The sequence below is a fragment of the Megalobrama amblycephala genome, linkage group LG14 (genome assembly GCF_018812025.1).
Source record: "Megalobrama amblycephala isolate DHTTF-2021 linkage group LG14, ASM1881202v1, whole genome shotgun sequence".
In the NCBI taxonomy this organism is placed as follows: Eukaryota; Metazoa; Chordata; class Actinopteri; order Cypriniformes; family Xenocyprididae; genus Megalobrama; species Megalobrama amblycephala.
In genome coordinates, this window is record NC_063057.1 from 15,407,240 (window position 1) to 15,432,951 (window position 25,712).

Genomic DNA, 25,712 nt, shown 5'->3' on the forward strand with positions numbered 1-25,712 from the left:
TCATAATAACGACTTAGAATCTCATAATAATGAGAAACTTTATCGTAATAATGAGTTAATATTGGGGAAAAATCTCTTAATAATGAGAAGCTTTCTCATAATAATGACATAGTTTCTCGTAATGAGAAACTATATCGTAATAATGAGAAATATTCTAATAATAATGACTTAACATTTCATAATAACGAGAAACTTTCTGATAATAATGAGAAACTTCTGCGCATGCGCAGAGCAGTGGAGCAGAAGGGCGTGGCACGCTAGCGACATCTGCTGGTCAAAGCCGTGTAAATGCACAGCAAACATGGCACGTTCTGCAAAAATGTAATCTATAATATCATAAAATAACATTAATGATCAATTATCAGTGTATGAGATTGAATATAGCCTAGTCTTTTAAGCGTCGCGTTCATGCAACAGTTTCCACCGGTGAGCACAAGCAGGCGTAGTTCGTTACCAGGGAAACCACTTTGCGTTCCACCTTCTCGTGCTCATTGAAAAGTATTGAATATTTATAATTTATAATTTATGCTATTTAATGATACTATAGACTGCAATTTGTAGATTACACTGACTTTAACGAAAACAACTGTTTTGCAAAACGTGCCATGTTTGCTGTGTTCTCGCATTTACATGGCTTTGACCAGCAGATGTCGCTAGCGTGCCACGCCCTTCTGCTCCGCTGCTTTGCGCATGCGTAGGAGTTTCTCATAATTACCAGAAAGTTTCTCGTTAAGTTTCTCGTTATTATGAGATACTAAGTCATAATTACCAGAAAGTTTCTCGTTATTATGAGATACTAAGTCATTATTACGAGAAAGTTTCTCGTTATTATGTGAAACGAAGTCATTATTATGAGAAAGTTTATCATTATTATGAGATACTAAGTCATAATTACCGGAAAGTTTCTCATTATTATGAGATACTAAGTCATAATTACCAGAAAGTTTCATTATTATGAGAAACTAAGTCATAATTACCAGAAAGTTTCTCGTTATTATGAGATAAGTCATCATTACGAGAAAGTTTCTCGTTATTATGTGAAACTAAGTCATTATTACGAGAAATTTTCTCATTATTTTGAGATACTAAGTCATAATTACCAGAAAGTTTCTCGTTATTACGAGAAAGTTTCTTGTTATTATGTGTTATTATGTGTATACTAAGTCATAATTACGAATAATATATAATTATCATATTGGGAATATAATTCATAATTTTTTCATTATTATGACATAGTATCTCATTATACTGAGAAAGTTTCACATTATTATGACTTATAAAATTATATTTTTTACTCAACTGTGGCAGAAACTGGCTTCCATACACAACAGATTGTTATGCTGATAATGTAATGGTTTGAATTAAACCATTGTTATTTAAATGTTTAAAATAGTTTTTTTTTTTGTGTGTGTGACTAAATATAAATGTGTTTATCTTACAAGGCATGAACTACCTAAAGTGCTCGTCCTCCTATTCACTAGAGGGCAGAAGCGAGTCTGTCATATGCATCGATATACATGAATGAAGCGGCGTATCATCACCTGATCACTACCAATGAGGAACTACAGCGTTTGAGTGTTGAGCATGCGATCATGTGACAGTATGATTTAGTGTAATGAAGCTATTTTTATTTCACCGCGGAAAACATATGCCCACTTTAAGTGTTTATGGAGGAAGAGATGTTGATGGCCGGGGAGAGTCATGTTGATAATTAATTCGGTGCTGAAACTGCTGCAGCGGCAGACATACACCTGCCTGTCTCATCGCTATGGACTCTACCTGTGTTTCGGAGGACTGGTCCTCATGATAGTGTCTGCCTTTCAGTTTGGAGAGGTATGTACACTAACTAGGGTGAAATTCATCCGAGAGAAGTATACTAGCTTCATTAGATTCGCATTTAGGCCATGCATGTATCCTCTTATCTGTGCATTCTGTGTCAATCACTGATTACTGATCAAAGCTGATTGAGCAATGTGACTCTGACCTGTTACATAGTGGCTGGAAATTAAACTTACGCACTAGTTGTAAAGGTTTGGTGTTATGTATTAACTGGCTGCTTTTGTTTCGTTTTTGTTTGCAGGTTGTAGTTGAGTGGAGTCGAGATCAGTACCATGTTTTGTTTGATTCCTACAGAGATAATGTTGCAGGAAAGTCCTTTCAGACCAGGTGAGGAACAGATCAATGAAATCAGCATCACTGTTCCAATCACACACAGTATTAAAGCCCTGTTATCTGAACACTCTTTAAGGGACACTTATAGTCTGAAAATGAATGTTTTTATTATTTTTATTTTTTATAAATTTTCATACATATGCCCCTGGATTCATGTACCTTCCCTGCTTCATATGTTTCTATTATTTCAGGCTTTGCCTACCGATGCCCATCGATGTGGTTTACACCTGGGTAAACGGCACAGACACGGGCCTGCTGAAGGATCTTCGTGCTGTGAGACAGCAGTTGGAGGAAGAACAGAAGGCCCTGAGGTACCCCACCCAAAAAACACACACACACATAGTGTAGTATTTGTTTATTTCCACGTGGATGGAAACATTCTGCATGATTTGAATTTGACTGTTTATTTAACCGTTTGATGAATGGAATATTGAATCATAAAGAAAAAATAATTTATAATGTCTTTCTTTTACTTTAGAACATGATGATTATTATTATTATTATTATTACTATTAATATTAATTCTAATATTAATACTCATTTTATTTTGTTTGTTTACGTCTAGTAGTATTCATTTATTTTATTCAGAACATTGAATTTTGGATTACACACCTGTCCACTGCAATAAAACATTATAAATATTCCATTTCACTGCTTTCATTAGCCTATATATAATATATAAATACACACACACACACATATTTTTGAGAGATTTCTGACAGCAGCTGGTGCTCCACAAGGAGATCTGATCTGAATATCAGTTTACATTTTTTCCAAACCATCATCGAGTCCACTTGCACATAGTTTTTCAGGTAGCTTTGCAGGAAGGTTTCTTCAAGGGTCTTGGAGACATTGCCACAGTTCTTCTGGATTTAGTCTGTCTCAGTTTTTTCTGTTTCTTCATGTAATCCCAGACAGATGCGATGATGGTGAGATCAGATCACTGTGTGGAGCACCGGCTGTTGTCACACTCCTTGTGCATACAAAAATCTCACTGGATTATTACAATTAATGGCAAAAGGAATGTAAACTGGTATTTCCTACACTACAGCAAAAGATATAAATAACTGGCTTAAAGGGTTAGTTCACCCAAAAATGAAATTTCTGTCATTAATTACTCACCCTCATGTCGCTCCACACCTGTAAGACCTTCGTTCATCTTCAGAGCACAAATTAAGATATTTTTTTTTATCCCCCATAGAATCCTACGCTGTTTTCGTTCAGCGCTTCCAGGTTCTACGTCAGAACGTTTGCTCAGCTCCTGTGTCAGCATCACACGCATGTGTCCTACTGCTCACGTGAACAGCGTCGGCCCATACTGAGCTGGCGTTCTGATGTAGAAACTAGAAGTGCTGAATGTAAACAGCGTAGGAGAATGATGGGAGAGAAGATATTGTTGAATAATTTTAGTTATTTTTGTTTTGTTTTTGCACACAAAAAGTATTCTCGTCACTTCATAACATTAAAGGTGCCCTCGAATGAAAAATTGAATTTATCTTGGCATAGTTAAATAACAAGAGTTCAGTACATGGAAATGACATACAGTGAGTCTCAAACTCCATTGTTTCCTCCTCCTTATATAAATCTCATTACCCGTTAGCCACAGAGCACTATCAAACTCATTCAAAATCAGAAGTAAACAATATAACAGTATACAATACTCACATAATCCGACGCATGCATGACAAACACTTTGTAAAGATCCATTTTGAGGGTTATATTAGCTGTGTAAACTATGTTAAGGCACTGTTTAAGGCAAGCGCAAGCTCTGTGGGCGGAGAGCACGGGATTTAAAGGGGCCGCAGCATAAAATCGGCAACTTCACAGACACATTCAGGGGACACCTTAGACTTATATTATATCTTTTAAAAACATAATCTAGGGCACCTTTAAGGTTGAACCACTGCAGTCACGTTGACTATTTTAACAATGTCTTTACTACTTTTCTGGACCTTGAATGTGGTTATTACATTGCTTTCTATGGGGGATAAAAAAAAAAAAAAAAAAAACTCTTGGATTTATATATTAGACTGTATTTTAGTATGTACACAATTTCATATCCTAGATAGGAGACATTGGTTGTGCTGACAATAGTGCTAATTATAAGAGTGGCTTAAACATGTTCAAAAGTATTTTAAATGCTTTTCTTTTTTTAGGGAGCGTCTGGGAAAAAATGCATCTGAAATAACTGAAGCTCCTAAGGGAAGGTGAGTGTTTTAACTAAGTAGAAATTGGTCAAAATGGTTTTATTCTCATCCAATTCATGTGTCTGCAGGGCGTTAAGCAGACTGAATATTGTGTGGTTTATATATTTCCTGTTTCACAGCGAGAGGGGCCTTTGTCATAGCCACATTGTTTTTTCAATGCCACCAGCGCTTTCCTGTGTCAAAAGCTCATACTACTCTACAGAATGATTGTGTGGATGGCTGTATCTGTCATTAGATCTAGATCAAAACTTTAATTCAGTCTGTATGCACTGATAGGCCAGAATGTCTGCTGTCCCACTGCATCATGGGCCCTGTGCTGGTGCTGGATCCAGCCCTTCCTGCCAACATGACATTGAAGGAGCTGCCAACATTTTCTGCAGCGTTCTCCTCTACAAAACAACTCTTACAGGTGGCCAAACCCCTCCACCCCTCCACAAGCGTGTCTGTTCTTCTCTTCCACTCCCACAGTGAAGGTACAATTATAACCTACTTCTCACAGCACTCTGACATTTATAAAGTATGAAGAGATTCAGCAATACTCCTTATACTTTGAATCTCTCTCTCTCTCTCTCTCTCTATATATATATATATATATATATACACACAGTGCTCTCCATAAGTATTGGGACAGTAAAGACAAAATTGCTCTGTTAGCTGTGGTGTCAAGACATCTATAAATATGATTAAAAGATTAATATGAGGCAGAAGTACAGAATGTCACATTTTATTACTGACTGTTTCAACACAAAATGTTTTGCCAACTAAGAAATACAGCACTTTTAGAGTTTCATCCCTCTGCCGGTTTAACTTAAAGTAAATGTGAAAGTGTAAAAGCTAATATTTAGTTGTAAATCCCTTGCAAGCAATCACAGGAGTGAGTCTGTGACCCATAGACATCACCAGACTCTTGCTTTCACACTTTGAAATGCTTTTCCAGGCCTTTAATGCAGCCGTTTTCAATGGTTACTTGTTTTGGGGAGTTTCTGACTTTAGTCTCCACCACAGCTTTAGACTTGACACAACTGCTAACAGAGCAATTTTGTCTTTACTGTCCCAATACTTATGAAAGGGCTATAAATGTTGGTCTAAAATTAGTCTTATGTTTCTTGTTGCAGCTGAAAAGGCTCATACAGATGCTTTGAAGGACATCCTGACACACTCCATCAGCAGAGGTTACCTGGTGAGAAAACTAACTGCTGTAGTAACACTTATCACATAATTCTGCTTTCTTGGAACGGTGGAATTTCCTGCTATTTAAAAAAAGTGTAACAGAACGCCACCTCAGCTTGGACATTTGGACGTTTTCAATTCCAGCTTTTACCAGGATGTGGGTATATGATGTAACCCAAACAAGGAGCACCAGGGAGATGTACAGTCAGTGCATGATAAACATTCACTCTTAAACAAAAGCTTTCTTGTGAGCACAAGATAATTTCATGTACGCATGTGATTTTTGCAAAGGTCCCTAAACTTAAAACTTGAATTTACAAAAAATTAAGAATTAGGAATGTTACACTGGCAAAAGTGCTAAAATGACTAAAACTTTTTTAATTTTTTAAAAGCAAAAACTAATAAAAATGATAAAAGCACATACAATTACCAACACTTAAACTGAAATAAAAATGAAGATTGAAAATATTTAAAAAAAATTAAAACCGTTAATAATAATATAATATAAAATGTGTATATATATGCTAAAATATCAGAGATTTTGTTCAGTGTACCCCTACAAATCAAATGCTAGCATTGGAATTTTGCTGTGTTTGTACATCACCTTCTGAGCAGCAGGAAGGAATATCCCACAACCAAATCAGAGTGAAACAGTATAAAACCAAAAACTCATGCTTCTTTGACGGATAATAGGCAAAGCCATTTACAGAAAAGGGAACTGTGTTTATCGTGATTTCTGCTGTATGATGTCTACAGTTTAACCAACAAGAGGAACTATCTTACAACATCCTGTTTTTTTTTGTTTGTTTTTTTTTATGAATATTTTATGAATGTTCCAAATACTGCTCCTGGGAACCCACATCACTGCACATTTTGTCTGTGGCTCTTATCTGACATGCACAGTCCATTACATCATCTCTGTGTGAATTGGAAAGTTTTTTTTGTTTTAAAATAAATCGTTGTGAAACTCCTGGAGTCTAAACATGTGTTTCTGTGGCAGACGACTGATAAAGAGGCTCCGGGGCTGGTCCGCATGCACACTATGGCCTACTTGAGCGGCTTCCCAGGGTCACTAAAAGAAACCGAGCAGCTCAGGGTCAAACTACCAGCTGTGGTCACTAGTAAAATCAAACAGGTAAAACTTCTTAAGATAATCAGTATAATGCAATGTTCAAAATGGCCACAAGGTGGCGCACAAGATTGTAAAATTCATCAGAAAGTCATGGCTGTCTGTGAAATCCCAGAGGACTTTTATAAGGCCTTTATCCATCAGCAACCCCAATGATGTTACCGTATTTGTCATATTGAGCTATTACTGGCTATCAAACTGCATAACTGCTGGGCATCTATTGATCTATAAAATAAGTGTTTTGTGTGTTGTGGATCTCAGTGTTTATCCCGTTTGTTAGGGCAATGCATGGGCTCCGTCCTGCTGTCTGCGGTCATGTGATAAAAGCTCAGGGTATTACAGTGACACTCGAGCGGAGTGACAGGGGGGTTAACAGTACAACAACTGTTTGAAATGGCCCGGCGCCAGCCTGCGCTTGGAAAAGGCATCAGGGTTTAGGTGACCTTCTATCTCTACCTCTCCTCTGTCTCCCCACAGAGCTCTGTATATATCACAGTGCTTTATTTGTTTGCTTGTTACTTTCTTTTTTCTTTCGCTTTGTGCTTGCTTTTGTTTGTTCTTGTTTTTGCTTTTGTTTGTGCGTTTGATTTCATTCGCTCTTACCTTCTGGATTGCTTTTGTTTGTCTTTGCTATTTTTTGTTGTTCTTTGATGTTGTTTGTTTGTGCTATTGTTTGTTTTTGTTTTCATTTTTGCTTGCTTTCATGAGGTTGTTCTTGTTTTTGTTTGTTTCTTTTGTTCGTTTTCGCTTGTCTTCATTCTTACCTAATTTTTGCATTTGCTTGATTTCATTCACTTTTGTTTGTTCTTGTTTTTGTTTGTTCTTCTTTTGATTATATTTGTTCCTGCGTTCATCCTTGCTTGCTTTCATTTATTCTTGCGTGCATAATGCTGTACTTTTTTTTGCTCGATTTCATTCTTGTCCATTCTTGCTTTCATTCGTTCTTGCTTACTTTTGTTTGCTCTGTTTTTGGACACTTGCTTTTTCTCACTTTCTTTCACTTGCATACCCTCTGTAACTCTTATCTTTAACTTTTCTGTCTCGTTCCCTCTATCCGATAGAAAATCTCCACAGCAGTATTGCTCATCAGATCTTAATGCTGAAGATTCTGCATTTAAAACCAAATTTTTGCCATGATTTTTCTCATTCACTTAGTTTCTTTCTCCTTTGTGTTTTCTGTACTGCAAAACTCATTTTCTTGTCATTTCATGATCTGCTCATTATTGTATTCCAGAAGGAGGCAAGAAGAGTCCTCTAGGGTTTTTTTTCTCTAGTATTGTATGTGTATATAATCTAAATGTGGGTCACATAAGGTAATATAGCAAAGGGTGAAGCTGAGGAACAGATAAAGAGAGAGAGAAGTTGAGTGTTGAGAGATGGCTAGTATTTATAGTGCGTGTTAGCCTGTCTGAAATGTTGATGAAAGCTCTCCCTTGACCTCCGTCCAACGCACACACTGTTATACTAGAAATACAGCCTGCGTGTGTGTGTGTGTGTGTGTGGGAGGTCTACTTACTTATAGGTTGGGGACAAATTTGTCACCAGAAGTAAGCTAAATCTGGTGAATTGTCCCTTTGGGAACATCCTCAATTGGAAAATCAGTTCATAAATAATGTTTCAGTTATAAATACGCAGATGTTTTTCTTTTAGGGTTTGGGTTCAGGATAGATTGGAGTATTTATTAAATAATTAAGCTTAATAAAGTCAAATTAGTCTTGATTTTGATTTAGTCTGAATTGTACAGACATGCACAATAAACAGAAAAGTTCTCCTATTTTGCCGTTAGTTATTTGTGTCCCGCGGGTTGTTTTTCTTAATGTGATGAAGGCACCCAGATTCACTGTCTTAGTGAAAAGGCTTTTTTCAGAAGCTTACGGTGGCACTGGCATTCCTGGAAACACGTTTTCTGTGTATATGCTATTGATATACTACTTTGACTCTCTGCAGTCTTCATTTGGCATTAACCAGAGGTACGGGAACGGAAACAATGTGCTTGTAAGCAGCATTGTGACAAGTGATAAAACTTGTTTTGGGGGAAACCTGATCACATGGGCAAACTCATCACAGGAGATTGGCTGCACTCTGACTGTCACATGGCTGTGGTATATCTCTAGAACCTTATGATAGAGGAAGTTAGAAATGATGGGGAAATTACATCATCCAAAAGAATAAAAGTCGTGTATGTGTATATATATGTATAATTTGCTTTCAGGGCACTAGTACATAATTTTACATAAACGCACACACTCACACCTCCAGTGCCGGGTATGAAAATTATTTCCCCTCACTCATAAGGTCATGCAGGAAACCCTGTGGGAGTTCTGATGCTGTAGTTTCATCTACATTACTGGTCAGAATTTTGGGTTTGGACATTTTTTAATGTTTTTTTTTTTTTTTTTTTTTTTTTTTTTTTTTTTGAAAGAAGCATTTATTTAATCAGCGATGAATACAGTAAAAATGGTTAGATTTAAAATAATTTTTTTCTATTTTAATATATTTTAAAATGTAATTTATTCATGTAATGGTAAAGCTGAATCAGCATCATTACTCCAGGATCCTTCAGAAATCATTCTGATTTGGTGCATTTATTATTAAGAAACATTTATTATTATTATTATTATCCATGTTGAAAACAGTTTTAATGCACCCTTGCTAAAAAGAAAAGTATTAATTTATTTAAAAAAATGTACTGACCCCAAAGTTTTGAACAACAATGTACGCATGTATGGCTTAATGTTTTTTTTCCCTCTAGTTTTAATTGGCTAAATGATTTATCCAATTACATATTTATCCAATTAGATATTGTCTGATATTGTAAGAAGTACTATATGCTTCTGAGTGATGTTTGTATGTGTATATATATTTCAGTTGCAGCTGTACTCAGAGGCCAGCATCGCTCTGCTCCACCTGAACACAGCTCAGGATTTCACCGACCTCACCCAGCAGGCCAAGAAGAACTTGACACTGGACGGCAAAGAGCTCACAGTCAGCCCTGCGTACCTGTTCTGGGACCTGACCGCCATCTCACAGGTATACACATCACCCCAGAGCGATTTACTAAAAAATACTAATAAACGACTTTATAATAAACAGTCTTCCTCTCTTTCAGTCAAAGCAGGATGAGGATGTCTCTGCCAGTCGCTTTGAAGACAATGAGGAGCTGCGTTATTCGCTACGTTCCATCGAGAAACATGCGCCCTGGGTGCGCCACATCTTTATCGTAACCAACGGACAAATACCGTCTTGGCTTAATCTGGATAACCCACGTGTTTCAGTGGTTACTCACCAGGTGAGCTCAAGTACAGCCTGGTAACAGTAACATGTACTGTAATGCATGCTTGTAACAGCATGACCGTTCAGAACGTTCCTTGATTTTGAAGTCACGGTTTGGTACGGGTTCGGTACAGCAGGGGGGAGAAAACTAAACAAAATTGCGTCTTCTTTTATTAAACAGTGGTTTATTGAACAAATTGCGTCTCTTTAAATAAATTTAATTGTAATGAACATTTTCTTAAGGATAAAAAAAATCTGTCTCAGCTAATGCTGTAAACTATATACAGGAAACGTTTTCTTGCACTTTACTGTATTAAAGGTTACAATTAACAACAAGCCCCAATTAAATTCAGTTGCTATTTATTTTTAGATATAATAATCAACACTCAAATATAAAAAAACATGTAAATTGCACATAAGGCAGGTTTTGCATTAACTATATAAATATAATTATAAAATTAAATATACTCATTCATTTTTTTTAAATATGATCATTTACAGTTATTGTCATATTGTTTTCATGACAAATTTATTTAAACATATTAAATAATTAAGACATTACTAACAGGTAAATATAATGAATATATAAGCTACTATAGTGCATATATTTAGTGAAATGCTCCCCTCTAGAGTTAATTTCATGCTGTGGAAACTAAATGACTTGCCTGAGGTAAATGTAATGCTATGTGAGATATTGTTTTCAAGCTGTTTTATTGATGTCTTTCCGCGTTTAAAACACTGGTGCTGCATCCGAAATCGCGTACTGTCTGAGTAGGTACTACATTTGAATTTGAACTTGCTTTGCGACCGTTAAAGAAGTATGTTCTATAAAGTATGAATGTGTGTAGTATGAATGTAAACCAGACATACTACATCTGCCATCTTGTCATTATCATGTGACCTGCCAGCATTAGTTGTGTAGCTTCACCTCCATTCATAAATCCTCTCCCGTGGCCTCATGGGATAGTAAAGTGTTCATCGTATGCGCACTTCAAAATCTTGCCAAACACATTACTGCGTGCGCCCCCTTCTGGATTAAATTGTTAATCTCCTGTGACTGTATTCATTGTCTAACTGCATGAACCGATCCATGACGTTCGTACTGTACGAGCACTTGTATGCATTCTAATACAAATATTGAGTATTTTTGTAAGACATAATTGACAAAGTCTTTTGTTGTCGTTTGTGTTTGTCTCTCAGGACATTTTTCACAACCAGTCTCACCTTCCTACGTTCAGTTCTCCTGCCATAGAGACCCATATCCACCGGATCCCAGGCCTTTCACAAAAGTTCATCTACCTCAATGATGATGTCATGTTCGGCAAAGACGTGTGGCCTGATGACTTCTACAGCCACTCCAAAGGTCAAAAGGTCAGAAAGACTCTCAGTGTAGATTATTCTAAAATGAATAATCTTTTCATAACCGCTCATTTGTGCTTCACCTCAATCACCTCTGTGTTTACAGGTGTATCTCACCTGGCCTGTTCCAAACTGTGCTGAGGGCTGCCCGGGCTCCTGGATCAAAGACGGCTACTGCGACAAGGCCTGCAACAACTCTGCCTGTGATTGGGATGGAGGAGACTGTCAGGGTACTTTGACAATGTTATTTCACCCAAAAATTAAACTCACTAATTTTTAATTTCATTAATCACAGTTATGTTTTTGATCGCAGCCTCATGTCTGTTTAATCGTTTCTTGATTTTTCTTATTTTCATTTTTTTTTTTTTTTTTCCTGGCAGGCACTGCAGGCACCAGTCGTTTTGGTGGAGCAGGTGGTTCTGTGATCGGAGGTGGACAGCCTTGGCAGTTCGCAGGTGGTCTCGGAGGACTGGGGGGCGTGTCATTCTGTAACCAGGGCTGCGCTAACTCTTGGTTGGCTGATAAATTCTGTGACCAGGCATGCAACGTTCTGGCTTGTGGGTTCGATGTGGGCGACTGCGGACAAGGTGAGTCTTGACCAGAGATTCTCAACCTTTTTTATTTTAAGGGTCTTCCCTCTGTCAATATATATATACAGGGGTATCAAACTCAGCTCCTGAGGGCCACAGTCCTGCAGAGTTTATATCCAAACCTGCTCCGCCACGCATACCTGTAGTTTTCAAATAAGCCTGAAGGACTTGATTAGCTGGATCAGGTGCATTAAATTAAGGTTAAGTTGAACTCTGCAGTGTGTTATGGTCGCAGTTTAGTTAGGGTCCAGTTCTCACTATTAACTATGACTTTTGCCTCAATAAACTCCTAATTACTGCTTATTAATAGTTATTAAGGTAGTTGTTAAGTTTAGGTATTAGGTCAGATTAAGAGATGTACAATATGGGCATGCAGAATAATACATTAATAATTAATATATTATTTGAGGTTTGCTGAGGACCCCAGCCTCCTGGTTGAGAACTGCTTTTACCATTTTTTTTTTTTTTTTTTTGGCCTAGTAGTATTTAATTGGAATTAACTTAGTTTGTGTTTGTTTGTGAATCCATTAGATAATTTCAACCAACTGCACCGTATTGTCCTCCGGAGGAACCAGACACTTTACACCCTGCCTCAGGGAGAGCTCAGACCGTATTTTAGCTTCTCAGGTCTGGCTAACCGCGTGTCCGAGGCACAGGTCGCTGATAGCCCAGCAGTTCGTCACACTTCTGTCGCAAACAAATGGAAGACCATCCATCTGCTGCTGTTGCCTGGACACAATGCCACCCAGATCAACTACAACCTCACCTTTCAGGGCGCCGACAACCACGACTTCGTCATGACTTTCTCAGTCGCTGTGGATACTCGAGAGCTCCCCAAATCAAACATATCAGATCCAGTGCGCGAGAAACACGAGGAACCCAAACCGACCGTGGTGACCCCAGAACCAGAGGTCCTGTTTGAAAACATTCCCAAAGAAAAACAAGGTCCTAGAGTTAGAGAAAAATCCCATGGCGATCTAGAAACTGTGCAGGTACCTGCGTTAAATGAATCTCTTCTGCCGGAGGAAGTGAAACTGGAGTTACAGAAGCTGAACGAGAAGCTAATATTGGGTGACATCACTATTAAAGGCTATAATTTGACCAAAGCAGTGCTGTTGGAGCCGTACAAAGGCAAAGCTCAGCTTTCACTAAACGAGAACAAACAAGCAAAACTCTGGAACGAAGAGCAGAAATCTCTTTTAAACAGTCAACATCAGGCCGAGAGAGCAGCAAGGGTGAAAAGAGCAAACGAAGATTCTAAATTGGAACCAGGTGTCCGTCCATCTCTTATCCCAGTCCAGATTGATGGTGTTACACCTAAAGCTCAACCACGATTGTTAGGCATGAATAAACCTCACGGGTCTAAGCTTCTCAGCAACCTGATGGGGAACATGTCTAAGGAGAGAGATTCTGAAAACGAAGCCCATGCCCGTGGGGGGCCAGTGGGTCGTAAACTCCAGTATTACACCTCCAGCTTGGACCGGGGTTTCCTTCCATGGGAGAAGAGGAAGTTCTTTCAGGATCTGCTGGAGGTGAGACACAACAGCCGATTGACTGCCTTATAACTGAAAGGCAGGAATTCTTGCTGCTACATTTAGTATTGCAGGTTCTCCCATTCATTCAATGATCTTTTTTGTCTTTTTTTTGCTTCACAGGAAGAGGAGCATCTACAAAGAGAACTGCAATATGCAGCTGACAGGACCGCCACTGGACGCAGGTTGCGGGACACTTTTGCTGATTCACTCCGCTATGTCAACCGACTCTTGAACGCTCAGTTCGGCTTCACTTCCCGCAAAGTGCCTGCCCATATGCCTCACATGATCGACAGACTCATCATGCAGGAACTACAGGACATGTAAGAGTCACAACACACACACCTAAACAAATAATGTTAATGTTGAATTGACTTAAAGGTGCCCTAGAATAAAAAAATGAATTTACCTTGGCATAGAGACATACATTGAGTTTCAAACTCCATTGTTTCCTCCTTCTTATGTAAATCTCATTTGTTTAAAAGACCTCCGAAAAACAGGCGAATCTCAACATAACACCGACTGTTACGTAACAGTCGGGATCATTAATATGTACGTCCCCAATATTTGCGTGTACCAGCCCATGTTCAAGGCATTAGACAAGGGCAGCCAGTATTAATGTCTGGATGTGTGCACAGCTGAATCATCAGACTAGGTAAGCAAGCAAGAACAATAGTGAAAAATGGCAGATGGAGCAATAATAACTGACATGATCCATGATATCATGATATTTTTAGTGATATTTGTAAATTGTCTTTCTAAATGTTTCGTTAGCATGTTGCTAATGTACTGTTAAATGTGGTTAAAGTTACCATTGTTTCTTACTGTATTCATGGAGACAAGAGCCATCGCTATTTTCATTTTTAAACACTTGCATTCTGTATAATTCATAAACACAACTTCATTTTTTATAAATCTATCCAACACAAAGCACCATCAAACTCATTCAGAATCAAATGTAAACATCCAAATAAATACTATACTCACATGATCCGACGCGTGCATGCAGCATGCATGACGAACATCTTGTAAAGATTCATTTGAGGGTTATATTAGCTGTGTGAACTTTGTAAATGCACTGTATTATAGTCGAGAGCTCGGGGGGCAGGGAGCTCGATTTAAAGGGGCCGCAGCCTGAATCGGTGCATAGTTAATGATGCCCCAAAATAGGCAGTTAAAAAAATTAATTAAAAAAAATCTATGGGGTATTTTGAGCTGAAACTTCACAGACACATTCAGGGGACACCTTAGACTTATATTACATCTTGTGAAAGAACATTCTAGGGCACCTTTAATTATTATAGAGAAGTAATGGACCAAAATTTTGGCCACCGAATTTTACAAAGGCATGACTTTTATCTTGATGTCTTGCTTCCTCAGCTTCCCTCAAGAGTTTGATAAGACCTCATCCCACCGTGTGCGTCACTCTGAGGACATGCAGTTTGCCTTCTCTTATTTCTATTTCTTGATGAGCGCATTACAGCAGCTCAATATATCTGAAGTGTTTGATGAAATCGACACAGACCACTCCGGAGTGCTGTCCGACCGTGAGATCCGCACGTTGGCCACACGTATCCATGAACTCCCTTTAAGCCTTCAGGTACGCACTACCCCACCTTTTCAGTGGTGAGAGAAATTTAATTTTATTGTAGTTTAATTTGTTCATATTAATTTTAAAATATCATTTAAATTTAAAATAGAAGAAGAAGAAAAAATAAATTTATAATGTATTTTTTTTTTTTTTATTATTTATTTTACATTTACAAACATACAAATGTTCACCCCAAAATGAAAATTCTGTCATTAAGTCAAGTCAAGTCAAATTTATTTATATAGCGCTTTTTACAATTGGTAATTGTTTCAAAGCAGCTTTACATATTAGAAGCACAGAAAAAAGAGAAGTGGTTAAAAATAAGCTGTACAAGCAAGCGTGGTAATATGTAACATATACAAGATGGTGCTACATTAAGCCAATGTCGGCTGACTCCCAGGGGTGGAAAAAACCCCCTAGGAGAAAAACCCAGCGTGCTAACACTGGGAAAAAAGTCCTAGGAGGGAAAAAAACCCTTGGAAGATATATATAATATATCTTGATGTCTTGATGATTAAGTACTCAGCCTCATGTCGTTCCACACCCGTAAGACCTTCGTTCATCTTCGGAACACAAATCGGAGAGGTTTCTGAACCACACAAAGGCAGCAATGCCATTGCACCTTTCAAGGCCCAGAAAGGTAGTAAAGACTTTGTTAAAATAGTCCTCGTGACTACAGTGGTCCTGTTGACGTAGTAAACACAGTGCAGCGCTTCCTTGTTCTACGTCAGAACGCGACTCATTATTGGCCAGCTTCTGCATCAGCATCACGCAAATGTGTCGTGCTGCTCATGTAAACAGTGTCGGCCAATACTGAGCGGGCGTTTTGACGTAGAACCCGGAAGTGCTGCACTGTGTTTATTATGTCAACAGTGCAGAAAATTGGCAGGGATGAGAAGAAATTGTTGAATAAAGTTGATTTTTTTTTTTTTTTTTTTGCGCACATAAAGTATTCTTGTCGCTTCATAACATTAAGGTTGTAGTCATGTTGACTATTTTAATTTGTGTTCTGAAGATGAACGAAGGTCTTACAGGTTTGGAATGACATGAGGGTGAGTACTTAATGAAAGAAATTTAATTTGGGGGTGAACTAACCCTTTAAGTTAAATATATTTTTTAAAAAATAGTCCATTTAAATACATTTAAATACATATTTAAAGTCATTTAAATACATTTAAAATGATCATTTAAAAAAACATTAATTGGAAAAAAAAAGAGATCTAGTTTAATTTATTTGATTTTAAAATGTAATTTATTCAAATTTGTTTCATAAAATTGTAAAATAAAATGTAATTTTATTACATTTTAAAATAAAATAAAATTGTAAATAAATTATTGAAATTACATTTTTAATACTTTATTCAATTAACAATCAAGTAGGTCAGTTTTTGATTTGTTACCTTGTTTGTTGTCACCACATGAGTATCTGTCTTACACATGTTGAGGAAATGTATGTTTGTTTATTTGACTGTAAACAGGATTTGACCAGTCTGGAACAGATGCTCATAAACTGCTCTAAGACTCTTCCGTCCAACCTCACGCAGCTCCATATTGTCAGCCCCACCCAGGAGGCCTATTATGACCCCAGCATGGTGAGAGCCACTGTTCAGTCTTTCAACACAAGAAAAAAAACTCTAACATAAGGAGATAAAATCTCACAGTACATTTCATATTGGATATTAGGTGGATATTTCACCCAAAAATGAAAGTTCTGTCATTATTTACTCAACCTTATGTTGTTCCAGACCTGTATGAATTTCTTTCTTCTGGAAACAAAATAAGATATTTCAAAGAATGCTGTTGACGGTAGCCATTGACTTCCATCGCAGAAAAAAATACTGTGGAATTCAATAGCTTCCGTCAACAACATTCTTTAAAATATCTTCTTTTGTGTTCATAAGAAGAAAGAAACTCATACAGGTTTGGAACATTTTCATTTTTGGGTGAACTATCCCTTTAAGTGATCAACACATTGTTTCATGCATAGCGTTTAGCTCTACACTGTAGAATTGTTGTGGTAGGCAAAAGTCTTGTGTTATAAGATCTTCTATCCGTGTATTTGTTAGTACTGTTAACAAAGTCTGTGTTTTGGTGTGCCTGCAGCCACCCGTCACAAAAGGTTTAGTAATCCACTGCAAACCAATCACAGAGAGGATCCACAAAGCCTTCAGGGACCAGAATAAATACAAGTAGGCCTTTCATTACCTTCCCACAAACACTTCAGCATCTCTTATGAGACTGCGTTAGTTATGCAGGCTGTTGTTCTTTTCAGGTTCGAAATTATGGGCGAAGAGGAGATTGCCTTTAAGATGATACGCACCAATGTGTCTCATGTAGTGGGGCAGCTTGATGACATCAGGAAGAACCCTAGGTACGTGCAGGGGCTTCCTTCCTATTTTGTTGTGCACAATGGGAAGCCTCGTTCACTTTAACCCACTTTTTTTTCTTTTTTTTTTACTACAGGAAGTTTATCTGCCTGAATGATAACATTGACCACAGCCATAAGGACGCCAGTACGGTCAAAGCTGTTCTGAGGGACTTCTATGAGTCCATGTTCCCACTGCCCTCTCAGTTTGAGCTGCCCAGAGAATACAGAAACCGTTTCCTTCACATGACAGAGCTGCAGGAGTGGTAAGAATTCAGTCACAAACAGACACACAGGCACTGTTGAAGCTGCACAGTTCACATAGATGTGTGCGTAAAGACGGAAAAGTAAATTGGCATTTAACAAAGACAAACAGGTTTGTGTACATTCCACAGGTTTCATTATTGAATGTAAAGTATGTAAAGTACAGAACAGATCAGGTCAGGCCTGATAGGAGTCTGATAGGAGTAGTTTAGTGAAACCCTCAACAGAGAGAGCTTTGACATGAAACTGTAATGGGTGTAATTGACAAGAAAAACAAAAGTGTTGGAATAAAGGTAACTAAATAAAGAGGTTTATTATACTTAATGGTAGTGTGAAGAAAATCTGTCCACATAAAATATTGAACCATAGCCCAAAAGTCATTAAATCACCCTCATGTTGTTCTAAAATCTCATGACTTACAGTGGAACAAAGTAGAGTTATCATTAACAAAAAATAGAATTATTAAATTATTAATTTAAATAAAACTGAAATAAAATAAATCTAAAAAATTGTCACCTGTGCAACTAAATTTAAATTAAATAAGTTCAATAAGTTCAGCTATTAAAATTACTAAAACTAAAACCAAAAATGACAAAAAACATAACAAAATTAATAATACTTGAATGAAAATTAAAAATGACAAATAATTAAAAATATGAATTAATATTATAATAGTTAATATATAATATTAAAACCTAACCCTAACCGTTTTGAAGAATCTGACCATACAATGAATGTGTACTGCTGCTTTGAAGCCTCAAAATTTAATTATTAAATTAAAATAATTTAATTGCACACATAAGATATTCAGAATGTACACATTAAACTTTAAAGCCAAAAGGATTGTGCAAAAGCACAAAAGCAGGATTAGTACACTTTTAAATAAAATTTTCCTGATAATTCACTCACCCCCATGTCATCCAAGATGTTCATGTCTTTCGTTCTTCAGTCGAAAAGAAATTAAGGTTTTTGATGAAAACATTCAAGGATTATTCTCCTTATAGTGGACTTCAATGGCCTCCAGATGGTTGAAGGTCAAAATTACAGTTTCAGTGGAGCTTCAAAGGGCTTTAAACGATACCAGACGAGGAATAAGGGTCTTATCTAGCGGAACGATTGGCCATTACCTTGCACGTGCTTCCGCTTTCCGTATTCTCCAAAACGCTTACACTGTATGTCCTACACCTTCCCTATTCTACTTATGGAACGAACGCGGCACCAGTTTTTTTTTTTTTTTCGTAAGTAGAACAGGGAAGGCGTAGGACATAAAGCGTAATCGTTTGAGGAATACGATAAGCGGAAGCACGTGCAAGGCGATTATTTGTGTTTATAAAGCATATACAGTTGTATTTTTTTCCAAAATGCCCGATTGTTTCACTTGATAAGACTCTTATTCCTCGTCTGGTATCATTTAAAGCCCTTTGAAGCTGCACTGAAACTGTAATTTTGACCTTCAACCATCTGGAGGCCATTGAAGTCCACTATAAGGAGAATAATCCTTGAATGTTTTCATCAAAAACCTTCATTTCTTTTCGACTGAAGAAAGAAAGACATGAACATCTTGGATGAGTGTGAGTAAATTATCAGGAAAATTTTATTTAAAAGTGGACTAATCCTTTAAAAGTAGTCCATATGATTCTCACTTATAAGTTCATGAAAAAAAGCAGTTGGCACATTGTTCAAAATATCTCCTTTTGTGCTTCACAAATACAGGTGTGGTAAGTAAATTGATTCAGTGAATCACTAATTGATTCATCAACCCTTTTGAGTGAACTTTAAGTTTTCAAGATATTAGTATATCTACGGCATTTTAAAACTGATGAGATTAAAATGTCTACACCACTTTTCATTTGCTCCTGAATATAATGGTTTATTGTTGGAGTTTTGTTGAAACGCATTTCACAAGTCTGTTTACATTTAGTAGTGTTTGATTTATAGCCTGTTTCTGTTGCTTTACTCCTGTGAATACCGGTAAACATTTTCTCCTGTCATCACTGTGTGAAGTTGGGTGATAGCTGTCATCGCAGTTTGGAATTCTGGGAATGGGGAGGTGGTCGAAGAAAGGTTTGTGTGTCTGTTGCTCCTGTGGAGGGTTACAGGCTGGAAATTATGACTAGTGCATTCGCCATTCGTGCTCACTCAGCCAGAGTGGCTCTCTGTTACATCCAGATGCCCCATAAAGCCCCATCAGAGCCGTGTGACCTGCCTGGGCCATGAGGCAGGGTGATATTTTTGGTCCTGCCAGGCTCGCCCAGCATCATTGGCTCTTTTTAAAAGCTTGGCCTCTGCAGATTGGCTGTCAGATGCGAACACGCTGGTGACAAAGGGGTAACGGACTGTGTTCCTCACAGATGAGGATGATGTAACCTTGTCACCTTGTCACTCTCTCACCTCCGACAGCCTGCTGGGTGACATCAGAACTTGAGTCACTGTGAATTGTCAGTCACAGTCTTGATAAATATACCGTTTTGAATCTGGCAAGAGTTAAGACGGCATTGCTGATCCCGCCCCCTGTGTGCTGACAACAGTGAATATGAGCTCACCATCACTGTATGGGCCAGTTGTGGTTTTATGGGTCAATGGCATATTTTTAATAATCTTTTATTATTAGTTAAAAATAAAAATAAAAAATGTTAATTATATGATAATATATATATTCAACATTGACCCTTGCCCTTTAAAGCCCTTTAAAAAAAATGTTTTCTTCCCTTTTGGGGTTTCTATGGAAGAGGATTAGGGCCAAGCAATAATAAAAAAAATAAAACCATCTTGAGATTAATGTTGTTAAATTTCAAGAAAAAATGTTGTTAAATTTCCAGAAAAAATCGAAATAAAATGTTGAGAATAAACTCGTTAAATTACAAGAAAAAACTCATTAAATTTCAAGAAAAAAGTCGAGATAAAATGTTGAGAATAAACTCGTTAAATTTCGAGAAAAAAGTCGAGATAAAATGTTGAGAATAAACTCGTTAAATTTCGAGAAAAAAGTCGAGATAAAATGTTGAGAATAAACTCGTTAAATTACGAGAAAAAACCCGTTAAATTTCGAGAAAAAAAGTCGAGATAAAATGTTGAGAATAAAGTCATTAAATTACGAGAAAAAAGTTGTTAAATTACGAGAACAAATTCGTCAAATTATGAGGAAAAAAAGTCGTTAAATTTCGAGAAAAAGGTTGTTAGATTGAGAACAAATTCGTTACATTTCGAGAAAAAAGTCAAGATAAAATGTTGAGAATAAAGTCATTAAATTACGAGAAAAAAGTCGTTAGATTATGAGAACAAATTCATTAAATTATGAGAAAAAAAGTCGTTAAATTACGAGAAAAAAGTTGTTAAATTACGAGAACAAATTCGTTAAATTATGAGAAAAAAAGTCGTTAAATTTCGAGAAAAAGGTTGTTAGATTATGAGAACAAACTCGTTAAATTATGAGAAAAAAAGTCGAGATAAAATGTTGAGAATAAACTTGTTAAATTTCAAGAAAAAAGTCGAGATAAAATGTTGAGAATAAACTCGTTAAATTACGAGAAAAAACTCATTAAATTTCGAGAAAAAAGTCGAGATAAAATGTTGAGAATAAACTCGTTAAATTTCAATAAAAAAGTCGAGACAAAATGTTGAGAATAAAGTCATTAAATTACGAGAAAAAAGTTGTTAAATTACGAGAACAAATTCGTTAAACTATGAGAAAAAAAGTCGTTAAATTTTGAGAAAAAGGTTGTTAGATTATGAGAACAAATTCGTTACATTTCGAGAAAAAAGTCGAGATAAAATGTTGAGAATAAAGTCATTAAATTACGAGAAAAAAGTCGTTAAATTATGAGAACAAATTCGTAATTTAACGAATTAAATTAAAAGTTTTCTAATCTGGGAATTGTTTTCGTTAACATTTCTGTTCATTCTGGAGCAGCAGTACAATGTTGTCATGATAACATTGGTTGGCTTATGGTGCTAAAATATTTACTTTGTCAGAATATATGGCAACTTTTGAATGGTTTTAAATGAATAATGATGCTTGTTGAATCCAAATTGTGTAGTTATGGCATCAACCACGCTAACCAGTCTTGAACCCTTGTTTCACAGGCGAATATACAGAGACAAGCTGAAGTTCTGGACCCACTGTGTGCTGGTGACATTAGTCGTCTTCACTGTCATGTCTTTCTTTGCTGAACAGGTCAGTACGGTTCGGCTTACATGTTCATTGTCCACTATCTGTCATTCTTTATTTCACTTCACACACACATTGAGTCCAGTCAGCTGAGTCTGGTTAGTCTCAATATCATTAGTAAGCAATATATCAAATTTTACCCAGCAACCCTGTGTTCTTTTAAGGAAATGGTAAAGGCAAAAATATCATCCTGATGATTGATCAACCAGACAGCTTGTAGCAAATAGTCACACTATTAATTGCAGGGTCGTGTTTCTGTCTTTTGGAGAGGTTAATGGACACGGTGACCTTTTTAAAAGACCAGTGTGTCTTCATCTGTCCTTAGTGACAGAACAGTAATGTGAACACTCACCAGAAGTGCAAAAACGGAGATGATGCATTATCAGTGCATGCTTTTCCTGCTGCTGTACATGCATGTAGAGGCATGTCATGACTAGCTGCATCATCATCTCTGACAGACTGGCACATTAACAGGCCTAATTACAATCTTCAGAACAGATTTACAGCCACCCGTGTTAACTTCCTGTTTCTCTTGATGTAATTTCCGCTTATATATAGCACTTAATATTTTCATCATTGTTTTATTTTAATGTATTAGTTGGGAGGGCTTGGAGTGACAATTAAAAATACAATGAAAACAATTAATTATGTATGTTTAATTATTAATTATTTATGAAAACAATTATTAATTATTATGAAAACAGTTATATTCATTTATGCATTTATAATCACTAATCAGTCACATCAAATGGACAAATAAATAGACATACAAAACTGTTTAATTCATATTTAAAAACAGTAAATGTAATTATAAATATTAAAAAATATAAAAACATTTTTTTTCTTCAATATAAAAATGATTTATTAATGTGTTATTTTATTGTTGCATTAACTACAATTTTAAAGATTAAATCATTTTAAATATGTCTGTTTAGTTGATTGATACTTTTGACTTTATATATTTTTAGATATTCATTAATCATTTTAAATATGGATTCATATCAGTGTGATAATTTGAAAAACTTTTTAACCCTCTACCGCACGCATTATGATAAATCTATAAAAAAAAAAATATTTGACTCTTTTTCTTTTCTTAGAATGGCTTAACTTAAAGTGCTGTAAAAAAAATTTTGGAAAAAAATATTATTTTAAGGTACTTTATGATATGTTGCCATATGGCAACAACGCGCAATAGTGGAAATAACTTAGAATAAGTGTAAGTGTATATAGTTCATATTTTTCCTCAAAAATGTTGTTTGTATTGAATCAGTTGGTGCTATTATAAGCTTTAGCAGTAATTATAAACAATACCTTATACTTATTTTCCAACATCTTGTGTTTTTCCATTCTCTTTTGCTGAATAATGCTTTATATTCTTTATATTTCAATACATTTTTCATGAATATAATTTAAATTGCAAATGTAGACAGTTAAAAACACATCTAATACTGTTCATCATGTATCATAAAACATTGACATAAAACCAAAAACATTGCAGTTCATGAAAATTCAACATTACGCAATCTTATGAGAGGAAGGTTATGAAAATGAACCCCCATAATCCTTGAAATTTCACCTTTTTTCTGTATGAAACTTCAAAAAGCATTTTTTTCCAGAGGTGAGACACATGTAGACATCACATTTGGTGCTCTTTACCCTAACAATACACTTACATCCCACTTACACCTGCCTTTTTGAGACACCATGATAGGAAAGTGGTAGGTCTGGGCCAGTATACATGGCTGTGATGGCAGATCTCTGATGTTGATTTAATCCATAATACAAATGTCATGGCAGTCCTTAACATACGACTAATCAACATTATATCACTAGCATTAATGTTTTTATTGTTATAGCTTAACAGACTGCAGCTAACTTTTGCTAGCTATCTAATCTATTATAATTATGTCATTCCATTATTGCGCAGTGTTACCATATGGCAACACAGACATTTTCTCGATTTACCAAAAACTAATTTCATAACTTTTTTGAGTGGTGAATATGTCATCATACCTTACCTGAGATGATGTTAACATTTTTTTTGTGAATGTGACATGGGCGGGTCCTTGTTTGTTACTGACGTTTTAATTTGCTTTCAGCAACTACATACAAGAGACGGCAGTCTGTCAGATATCGCGTCACAGAAAAAAAATTGCATGTCATGTGACTTAACCAAAGCACATCATTGGCTAAACTAAGGTCTTCTCTTACCAACAAAAAAAACTAGAATGTTCTCTTAAAGAGACGGTGGCAAGGAAACGAACACAAAGTGTATGTTGCCATATGGCAACACTATGCGGTAGAGGGTTAAATGAATAAAAATATAATTTCTTTATTTTTATTTGGCATTTAGATTTTTTTCATAAGGGTGGGTAATCTATACACTGCATGTTTCTTTGTCAAACAATTCTGAAACTATTTGCAAAAACAAAATTCTGAATTTTTAATGATTATTAATTATTTATTATTTATTAATTTGAATTGCATGGTGACTCTGAATCTAAACTGTATCATGTGCCGATCTTGTTTCTGTGTATCATGTGTTAGTCACGAGTTGACCCACAGGATTCATAACAGGTTTGGTTGACACTCCTTCCTCTTCCTTTTCTTTCTATCCCTCAGCTGATCATGTTGAAACGACGGCTTTTCCCCAGACGCAGGGTCAGCAAAGATGTGAATCCGGAGCGGGTGTGAGGTTATTCCTCTCTCAGAGGGTGTGTTGTGAGAATATGAAGTACCAGAGAAGTACTTCTGTTAATGCCGTCAGATAAACTAGCCCATTTGTAGGTGACTGAATGAAGTTGGACAAACTTCAAGGTACAGGCCTCCTCCACATAGGGGCATTAGTGAGACACACTGCGGCCCACGAGGCAAGCGACTTTGTCTTGTCCTGCGATCACACTCCAGGTGGCGTACTGAATGTGAACTGAACTCAATGGCCCATATTGAGTGCGAGTTGCCATATGTCCTTGCGTGTTTGAAATGTAATAATTTGAAATAGGATTTTTAATTGATATGGGAACATCAAGGGTAAAGTACTAACCGCAAGGGGTTGTTGTCCTTTCTCTAGTTCTTTGTCTTGTCTTTCCTTCCTCATCCTTATAGTGCCTTTCTTTATCACATGAATGAAAGCGGTGGACTCTGATGCACGGCTGGAACTCACTGCCTTGTTTTTGGCTTTTTGCATTTGTTTGCATTTGTCTTAATCTGTCTTGCTAATTCCAAAGTGGCACAAAATCTCCGGGAGCATATTTAAAACCGAACGGCAATCCTGATACTTTGTAATTTGAGCAAGGATCATCAAAAAGGAGCCATTTCCTTCTCTTTCTCTTTTTAAATGCATGTCGTTTTTGCTTGAAGTCATTCACGTGCTTGTCTCTTAGTGGGACATTAAATACTGACTCTGTCTGAAATTCAGATGCCACTGCCTGCGGCCCTCATGTGTATTAATTCAGTCTTCACCTTCACCTTCAATTATTGTTTTTTGCTTGCTCATACGTTAAAACTACTGAACCCAAACCTCTGCAGGGCGTACGTGCCTGACAAAACAGGCTTGAGTTTATGAATCATGTTGAATGATAATGCTGTTCTGGGATGTATTTCCCTGTTGACTTTTATTTATTAGGTTATGAAGGGCATAATCGTACTATACAAGCATATCATTGTTTTATTTTGGAAATGTATGTTGTTTAATCTAAATTCATTTATTTTAAGTCTTTAAATTATACTGACAATTTACTACTTTTTGTGTCGATTGTAAATTTAACCAGGAACTGTGCCTCTTTTTTTTTTTTTTTTTTTTTTTTTTTTTAAAGTTTGATGAACAATCTGAATGACAATGTAATGTAACAACCAAATCTGTCAATTAAAAGTCTTTCAAAGTCATGACTGC

General features: G+C 36.5%; 1 protein-coding gene across 1 annotated transcript; it reads left to right on the plus strand.

Annotated features, from left to right (window-relative positions):
• The first annotated feature begins 1,521 nt into the window (after window positions 1–1,521).
• Window positions 1,522–25,705, plus strand: gnptab (N-acetylglucosamine-1-phosphate transferase subunits alpha and beta). The gene is made up of 21 exons (XM_048156131.1): window positions 1,522–1,833; window positions 2,081–2,166; window positions 2,364–2,483; window positions 4,329–4,379; window positions 4,656–4,852; window positions 5,495–5,559; window positions 6,550–6,684; window positions 9,547–9,708; window positions 9,788–9,967; window positions 11,152–11,322; window positions 11,417–11,540; window positions 11,691–11,897; window positions 12,432–13,432; window positions 13,556–13,755; window positions 14,813–15,032; window positions 16,502–16,615; window positions 17,127–17,212; window positions 17,296–17,394; window positions 17,487–17,654; window positions 21,736–21,826; window positions 24,443–25,705. Exons 1-21 carry the CDS (start codon window positions 1,702–1,704, stop codon window positions 24,512–24,514), a joined length of 3,681 nt encoding a protein of 1,226 aa, XP_048012088.1. The 5' UTR covers window positions 1,522–1,701; the 3' UTR covers window positions 24,515–25,705.
• The last annotated feature ends 7 nt before the right edge of the window (window positions 25,706–25,712 follow it).

Coding starts and splice junctions, on each gene's coding strand:
- gnptab (XM_048156131.1), top strand. CDS start 1,702: ATGTTGATAATTAATTCGGTGCTGAAACTGCTGCAGCGGCAGACATAC. Junction 2,167..2,363: donor GGAAAGTCCTTTCAGACCAG/GTGAGGAACAGA, acceptor CTATTATTTCAG/GCTTTGCCTACCGATGCCCA. Junction 13,756..14,812: donor ATGCAGGAACTACAGGACAT/GTAAGAGTCACA, acceptor TTGCTTCCTCAG/CTTCCCTCAAGAGTTTGATA.